The following is a 9,333-nucleotide window of genomic DNA, read 5'->3' as shown; positions in this document are numbered from 1 at the left end:
GAAAAAGACGAAAAAAGGCAATCAGTACATTCTATCCATACATGACGAATTGACAAAATACTTAATACTCGTACCACTAAAAACTCAGCAAACGGAAACAATTTGGAACGCACTCTTGAATCATTACATTTACATCTTTTCCGCTCCAAAAAAGATATTAACTGACCGCGGACAGAATTTTATATCTAGTTTAATGCAACAGTACGAAGACGCGTTCAAAATCAAACATATCAAAACGACATCCTTCCACCCACAAAATAACGGATCGTTAGAACGGACACACGCAGTAATAACAGACATGTTAAAATCGATGCAGCGAAATTCGGATGAAGAATGGGACGATCAACTTAACTTTGTATGCCTTGCATATAACACAATGATACACGACTCTACTGGTTACACGCCATTCGAACTCACATTCGGACACCAAGCCAATCTTCCCTCCACAATATCCAAGAATCCCCAACGCACATACGCAGACGAAGTCACGTTCCGCAAAAAGGAATGGGACTCTAGACTCCGACACGCTCGCGAAACATTGATCAAAAGTAAACAGCGATATCAGCGCGATCAAAAACGTAAAATTATAAAACCTCAATCAGTTTTCAAAGAAGGAGACTCCGTTTTAATACATAACGATCATAAAAGGCATAAACTTGATGTGGAATGGTTAGGACCGTACACGATTGATAAGGTATGTACTCCATACTATCTGATTCAAGACAAAAAGATACACGGTAATCGTTTAAAACCTTACTTTCCAGGTCGACGCTCCTCTTTGCCGGAATAGTATCCGCGCAAATAAATATTACACCATTAGAAGGAAACTCTGTATTCGTAGAAAACATAGGAAAAGGATATTTATACAGCGACACTGCCAATGTAATAGTAGGATTAGACACTAGCGACATATACGAACAGATAAGCGCAATAGAATCATATAAATTAACAATAGACTCACGTGCAATCAGCAAACAATACGTCGAAGAGTTAGGCGGATTACAAAATCGCATCAATAACCTAAAACAACTCGCAAAACACTTGAAAGCGTTAACACATACCCGGAGCACACGAGGTCTGCTTAACATCATAGGTTCCGTATCGAAAAGTCTGTTCGGGACTCTCGACGATGATGATCTTACGCTCATAAACAAAAATATGGACAAACTATTCGATGATAATAATAAAATCAAGACCATAATAGCTAATTAAACAGCACTTATTAGAAAAATTGTAAACTCAGAAAACCTAAACCACTTAGAGAGATCATATAGTGATATATTAAAATTACAACAGCAGGCAAATATCGATAGATCTATGCTTAAGATAATCATGAAAGTCGGCACCGCGATGCAAACTTTACACTTCCAATTAGATGAAATAGTTAACGTCATGATATTAGGCAAACAAGGAATAATTAGTCCACAAATACTTGACCCCAATGAATTCATAGAAAATTACGCCAAGGCAATAGGTAGCCAGATGTACAACACCGCGATTTCTGCCAAAACCGAACATTTTCAATTCATACTCGACATCGGTGATCTTAAAATCTTCACAATAGATGACAAAATATTTTTCAAAATCATAGTACCTTTAGTCTCTAACACAGAATGGAACATATTACAAGTATATCCTATGCCGAGTAAAAGAAATGGAGTATTTTTGGCTCCAGTAGTCGAACATCAGATGTATTTAACTTCAGGTCTTTCATTTATAAACGCTGATATCGAGTATTTCAACAAACTTTGTAAGAATCGAGCCGGAACCACTATATGCAAACAAACACTACCAATCCATGAGAGAAATTCAAGAACCGATTGTCGCAGCGAAATAATAAATTTCAAACCACACATTGAACATTGTCAAATAACTGTACTTAAGATTGAAGACATTAGCTTTATACCGCTCAAAACTAGCAACTGTTACATTGCGATACCAGCAAATCCGATAGAAATAGACACAATTTGCCAAACGAAACATACCTTACAAAAACTTGACAAGCCTTCCATCATAAGAGCTAACACTTCTTGCGATTTATTGTACAAAGACGAACACATGCGTATAGGCGAAACAAAAAACGAAGTCATATACGAAATCAAAACAAAAACCCTAGCGCTCAAAACAAACGATAGTTTCACTCATCTATTAGATAAACTCCAGCGAGCACCGAAAATAATAGATAATTTACAAGGCTATAAAACAACGATCGATAAAATAGGCGACGAGATAGAAACTCTTAATTTCGAACACAGAATTAAAAATATACAGTATTGGGGACTAACCACGCTCCAGATATTAGGGTACATAGCATTAGGCATACTAGGTATATATGGATTAAACAAAATAGGGGTATTCAAATGCATCAGGAAATGTATACCGAACAAATAATGTATCAATTTATTTTGCTGCCGAAATGAAACTGTAATCAACAGCCACAATGCGACAGCCCCACCAGTACCACTCACCCTGGGCTCAACACCCAACATCTATATTCCAACCAACACATACCACTCAGATGAAGAGGAGGAATCAGCTGTAATTTTCAAGCCACGTCAAGTCCGATTCCACAAAAGTCTTCTGAAGAAAACTTGAGGGATCAAGTTCAATCTAAGAAGGGGGGAATGTCACAGACGAAATTCGAGCAACTGTATATAACAAACCGAAATTCCGAACGCTTTATCGCGTGTGACCGTCCGGTCAGCACCCGTTCTCAGCCGCCTGAGTGGCATTCGATCACTTCAGCCGTTCTCCGAATTTTACACTAAGTATAAACAAAACCTTCTCCCACTCCAACGATTGGAAGAATATAAATGCTCCCTTCAAAATCATTCAGTCAGTCTAATAAAAAAATTCTTAACTAATCCAAGTATCGAAAGTGTATCATCGCGAACCGAAAAAATTGTATAAATTGAGTAAAAAATAAAAAGAACAATCTCCTTTTCGGAAATTAACAAGTTCCTTATTTTTACCTTAATTTTACACGACATCCTAATCGCTCCTATTAGGGTATCAACCATGACACACACCTTTCCTAGATGTAATGAGAATTTTCTATTATTGTCCTATTGCACCCCAAGATACCTAACCTTCTATTTAGTCATCAACAGGTACTTGCCCATATTGACGTCCTTGACCTTGTGATACGATTTCCGGTAAGTAGAATCACCTCCGTCTTGTCTTGAGCTAATTTCAATCCAGTTTCGGTACACCACCGATTCTTCTGCTACTTCAATATCGGGCCTACCACCAATCGTGGGACTCCTCTGAATTTTCCTACTAGGCTTAAAGGGATCACCTTCCTCGTCTCCCCTAGTCTTCGGTGCAACCGATATGGTGACGTTGTCACTTATTCTGATGTCCGACACTATCCTTGGGTTTTCAATACTAACCGCCAACCTCTTGCTATTCGCCTTTGCGCCAGTCGCTGTTACTGTACAAGGGGGTGCCTGGGGTTCCACCTCCTAGCCAAAACCGTTCGAATGTATCCAATCATAACCGAAAGAACTCGCCAAGTCGTCAACAAAAAGCCAGTATAATAGAAATAAAAAATATATAACGAATAAATAAATAAATAAGTATCTAAGAGCAAAACATAGTTATATCCTCATAATTAAATATTATCTTAGAAATTTCTACACAGCTACAATAAACTAAATCTATCAAGCTAAATTTATATAACGCTAAAATAAACTAAATATATCAAGCTAACGCCTGCGCTTCAATAAGAGGCCTGATGATACATACGCAGATCACCGCATGTATAAATAGATAATATAGTAATAAATAAATAAACAACCAGCTAACTAAATAAATAAATAAATGAATAATAACTAAATAACTAAATAATAAATAAACCAACATAACTAATAATAAATATTAATAATAAATAAGTAAATAAATAAATAATATCAAAACAAATAATACATAAATAATCAACCAATAGTTAAATAAATAAATAAATAAATAAACGAGTAAAGTAAATAAATAATATAAATAAGAAACGCATATACCTGCATTCCCCAACCCACACGACGCCGCGTAACTCAAATAAAGCCTCCACGTACGCAGCACCCGTCATACTTATTTATTCTTATTTATTCACCAAGGAAGTTTGACTCGAGTGGCGAAATAAATAAAATAAATAAAATAAACGATATATAACTAGAACTCTGGTCGACCCGACTTTATTTCTTCGTAATAGGAACTTAAGTCGAGCCGGCCGTACATACCCTAGTGTGCTGCCCGTAAGGTGGCGACGCCACACATCGACGCGACAAACCACCTCGCCTGCGCATCGTTCGGCACCACGCGTACGTCCTGCCACTACCATTACAATAATGGCGTCAAATCTATCCACGTGCGCGTCTCGATATTAAAGAAAATCGCGTATTTCTTGTATCTCACGTTGTCGCGCAATGCGAGTGCTACATCACATCCAGTAATACTCAATAACAATTCTTACCCGCTAGTATAAACTCTACGGCGAATACAATCCTCTCCACGCCACGCAGGTGCTCGCCGAGCCCCTGTTTGCCAGCAGGAGCCCGAGACCCGCTGCCCAATCGGTAAGCGTCCGTCCCCGAGAGTTGGTCCTGGGATTTTCCCATTGCATAGAGTGGGCATTGAAGTCCCAGAGGACGAGTACCTTGCGGGGGAGGCATCTCCCGACGCACTCGCCGACCCGTTCCAGGAAGCCCCTGTACGCAGCCAGGTCGATGTTGGGGGAGTCGTATACCGCTACCACCATTACTCCACTCCCGTATGGTCTGGAAGAGCAGATCTTGCGCCCTTCTCGACCTACAGAGATTGCATTGGAGGAGGCGCTTGAACTACTCGGTCACCTCTATGGCCTCCTCCCGACCATCTGCCGCTGCTGCTTTGGCGGTTCTCCCTGGTGTCCTTTCCGCAGCTGCTGGCTCGCGGATTGATCTCCTCCTCTTGACTTTCGGGGGGGGGGGGGGGGACATTCCGCACCGCCCATCCTGTGATTGGCGGGCGTCCCGAGCGACTCGCACAGGGAGCACTTGGGAGCAGAGGCGGGACAGCCTCTGGCGCGGTGTCCGCTTCCGCCGCACCTGTAACACAGGTGCCCTCGATCCTTGCTGGACACGCATGTTGCGCGTACGTGCCCCACCTCCAGCACCTGAAGCACTGCAGGGGCCGCTTCGGGATGGCTCGAATCCTCGCGGTTGACCAGCCCAGGGCTATTTTCCCTGCCTGGGATACTTTCCGGGCTCCTGCCACCGGGCACTTGATCCAGGCAGACCCTAGGCCACCTCTGCCGCCGTTCTCGCCGACCTGAACCTCCGCGCAGCCGCATCCTGCCGCCGAGGCCAGTGCTTTCCGCAGCTCCTCCTTCTTGACCGAGATGTCTATCCCGGTATCTCGAAGCTCCGCCATCCAGGTAGGCGTGGCGACTCTCACCGCAGTTGCGTCTAGCGCCTCGGCCAGACGCGTCGCCAGCAGCGTCGCCAGCAGCGTCGCCTTTTCCCTGTTCCTGTCTCCAGGGAATCTGATGATGATGGCGCCCGTCATCGCCTTCTTCATCCCCACCTGCTCCACGCCGAGCTCCGAGAGCGGGACCTCCGGCTGCCTCGAGGACGTCGGCGTACGACATCCATGCTCCCTCGTTCAGCGTCAGAGTCACCGCGGATGTTCGCGGTGCGCGAGGGAGCGTGACCGCCTTGGGTGCCTGCGACGGTCCTCTGCTTGTTGCGGCGGCGCTCGCTTTCGCCGCGCCTGTCGTCCTGGGCTGGGATTGCTGCTGGCGTATCCTCGTCGGCGGTGCCACGTTCGCCCCTTTCCTCGCTGTCTCTCCTCCAACGGCGACGGCTGTCTTCCTCTGATTTTTGTTCTTCCGTCTCTTCTTCCTCGCCTCTACCACTCTCCACTCCCCACCCTCCTGCTCCCTCGGGAGTGTAACGTCAATTCACATCAGAGACCAGGCCACACACCACGGATAGGATGGCACCCAGATGTCTGCATATCCTCCCTCAATAGTCTTAGAGTAATGTTGTCTCATCGAAATTTGTTACTTTTCATCCAAACTCTAAGGTAAATATATTAAATTAATATACACAATGTATCCGGTTGATCTCAGACCACACATATATTTCGAAATTTATTTTTTATTTATGCCAAATTTAAATATATATTATTCGTTTTATATGATTAACAAACCATTCCTTATTCAAGTCAACTATATAATATTTTCTCTATTGTTGTGCATCTTAACTCTTATCATTCTAGTTGAAATTATAAATATTCGATTCAATTGCATTTTGTTCATAATCGAAGTGCCCCAGGATCAATGGATATTCGACGTGGAGACCGAATACTAGTTTTCTTGCCATTATTTCACGGTTATGCGTTCGGAATGATGAATACGGCAATAAGTTGCGGTGCAGCTGTGTACATAATGGGAAATTTCGAGTTAGAAACGTTACTCAGTTCCGTAGAAAAATACAGAATTACGCATATACCATTGGTCCCTCCAGTTTTAGTTGGTCTTGCGAAGCATCCAATGGTGCCAAATTACGATTTCAGCAGCGTGAGAGAGATCGTTTCCGGTGCGGCACCGCTTCCGCCGGATGTAAGTTTTTCGTCCAAACTACCCAACGTAATACGTTATAACGTTATTCTATAAAACGTAATACGTTATAACGTTATACCATATAACGTAATACGTTATAACGTCATACCATAAAACATAATACGTTATTACGTTATTCTATCTAACGTAATACGTCATAAAGTTATGCTATATAACGTAATACGTTATTACGTTATACTATATAACGTAATACGTTATAGCTTTATACTATAAAACGTAATACGTTATAAAGTTATACTATATAACGTAATACGTTATAATGCTACACTACCTAACGTAATTCGTTATAACGTTATACTATATAACGGAATACGTTATAACGTTATACTATATAACGTAATACGTCATTACGTTATTCTATATACCGTAATACGTTATAACGTTATACTACCTAACGTAACACGTTATAACGTTATACTATATAACGGAATACGTTATCACGTTATACTATATAACGTAATACGTTATAACGTTATACCATATATCGTAATACGTTATAACGTTATTCTGTGGAACGTCATACGTTATAACGTTACACTATATAATGTAATCCGGTATTCTCTTAGACGTAATGAGTTATAAAGTTATACCATATGTCGTAATACGTTATAACGTTATTCTGTGGAACGTCATACGATATAACGTTACACTATATAATGTAATACGGTATAACGTTATACTATATAACGTTAAACCGTTATAACGTTATTCTATAACACGTAATACGTTACAACGTTATACCATATAACGCAATACGTTACAACGTTATACCATATAAATTAATACGTCATAACGTTATACTATATAACGTAATACGTTATAACGTTATACCATATAATGTAATACGTTATAACGTTATTCTATAAAATACAATACGTTATAACGTTATACCATATGACGTAATACGTTATAACGTTATTCTAAGTAACGTCATACGTTATAAAGTTATACTATATAAAGTAATACATTATAACGTTATGCTATATAACGTAGTACGGTATAACGTTATACTGTATAACGTAATACGTTACAACTTTACACTATAAAACGTAATATGTTATAACGTTATTCCATATAACGTTATACTATATAATGTAATACGTTATACCTTTAAACTTTAAAACGTAATACGTTATAACGTTATACCATATAACGTAATACGTTATAACGTTATAGTATATAACGTAATGGGTTATAACTTTACACTATAAAACGTAATATGTTATAACGTTATACCATATAACGTTATACTATATAACGTAATACGTTATAACGTTATGCCATATAACGTAGTACGTTATAGCGTTATTCTATGTAACGTCATACGTTATAACGTCACGCTATATAATGTAATACGCTAGTACGTTATACTATATAACGTAATACGTTATAACGTTATACTATGTAACGCCATACGTTATAACGTTACACTATATAATGTAATACGTTATAACGTTATATCATATAACGTAATACGTTATAACTTTATACTATAAAACGTAATACGTTATAAAGTTTTACTATATAACGTAATACGTTATAACTTTATACTATAAAACGTAATACGTCATAAAGTTAAAGCATATAACGTTGTAGTATATTACGTAATACGTTATAACGTTATACTATACAATGTAAAAAGTTAGAACGTTATTCTATGTAACGTCATCCGTTATAACGTTACACTATATAACGTAATACGGTATAACGTTATACCATATAACGTAATATGTTATAACGTTATACTATAAAACGCAATACGTTATAACGTTATACCATATAACGTAATACGTTATAACGTTATTCTATGTAACGTCATCCGTTATAACGTTACACTATATAACGTAATACGGTATAACGTTATACCATATAACGTAATACGTTATAACGTTATACTATATAACTTAATACGTTATAACGTTATACCATGTAACGTAATACCTTATAACGTTATTCTATGTAACGTCATCCGTTATAACGTTACACTATATAACGTAATACGGTATAACGTTATACCATATAACGTAATACGTTATAACTTTATACTATAAAACGTAATACGTTATAAAGTTTTACTATATAACGTAATACGTTATAACTTTATACTATAAAACGTAATACGTCATAAAGTTAAAGCATATAACGTTATAGTATATTACGTAATACGTTATAACGTTATACTATACAATGTAAAACGTTAGAACGTTATTCTATGTAACGTCATCCGTTATAACGTTACACTATATAACGTAATACGGTATAACGTTTTACTATATAACGTAATACGTTATAACGTTATACCATGTAACGTAATACGTTATAACGTTATTCTATGTAACGTCATACGTTATAACGTTACAGTATATAACGTAATACGGTATAATGTTATACCATATAACGTAATACGTTATAACGTTATACCATATAACGTAATACGTTATTACGTTATTCTATATATCGTAATACGTCGTAACGTTATTCTGCTGAACGTCATGTGTTATAACGTTACTCTATATAATGTAAATCGTTATAACGTTATACTATATAACGTAATACGTTATTACGTTATTCTATCTAACGTAATACGTTATAAAATTATACTTGTCGGAGATAAGATGACACCGGTGCCTTCCCTCTGAAACCTCGGGAAAATCCATAGAAACATTGTAATTAAAATCTACAGTTGTAACTAAACGATTTGCCGTCATTCTAACCAA

The 9,333-nt window shown here is 38.5% G+C and overlaps 2 protein-coding genes across 2 annotated transcripts; one reads left to right on the top strand and one right to left on the bottom strand.

The window, feature by feature from the left end:
* Window positions 1-2,989: 2,989 nt before the first annotated feature.
* Window positions 2,990-4,066, bottom strand: LOC126875714 (uncharacterized). Its single transcript, XM_050638604.1, has 2 exons — window positions 4,014-4,066; window positions 2,990-3,464 (listed from the first exon to the last, which is right to left on the bottom strand). The coding sequence occupies exons 1-2, from the start codon at window positions 4,017-4,019 to the stop codon at window positions 3,093-3,095; spliced, it is 378 nt and encodes a 125-aa protein (XP_050494561.1). The 5' UTR covers window positions 4,020-4,066; the 3' UTR covers window positions 2,990-3,092.
* Window positions 4,067-5,999: 1,933 nt separating this feature from the next.
* Window positions 6,000-6,672, top strand: LOC126875710 (uncharacterized). The gene is made up of 2 exons (XM_050638599.1): window positions 6,000-6,057; window positions 6,301-6,672. The coding sequence occupies exons 1-2, from the start codon at window positions 6,014-6,016 to the stop codon at window positions 6,647-6,649; spliced, it is 393 nt and encodes a 130-aa protein (XP_050494556.1). The 5' UTR covers window positions 6,000-6,013; the 3' UTR covers window positions 6,650-6,672.
* The last annotated feature ends 2,661 nt before the right edge of the window (window positions 6,673-9,333 follow it).

Source organism: Bombus huntii, unplaced genomic scaffold, assembly GCF_024542735.1.
Source record: "Bombus huntii isolate Logan2020A unplaced genomic scaffold, iyBomHunt1.1 ctg00000052.1, whole genome shotgun sequence".
NCBI classification, from domain to species: domain Eukaryota; kingdom Metazoa; phylum Arthropoda; class Insecta; order Hymenoptera; family Apidae; genus Bombus; species Bombus huntii.
This window is presented reverse-complemented; position numbering and strand designations above follow the sequence as displayed.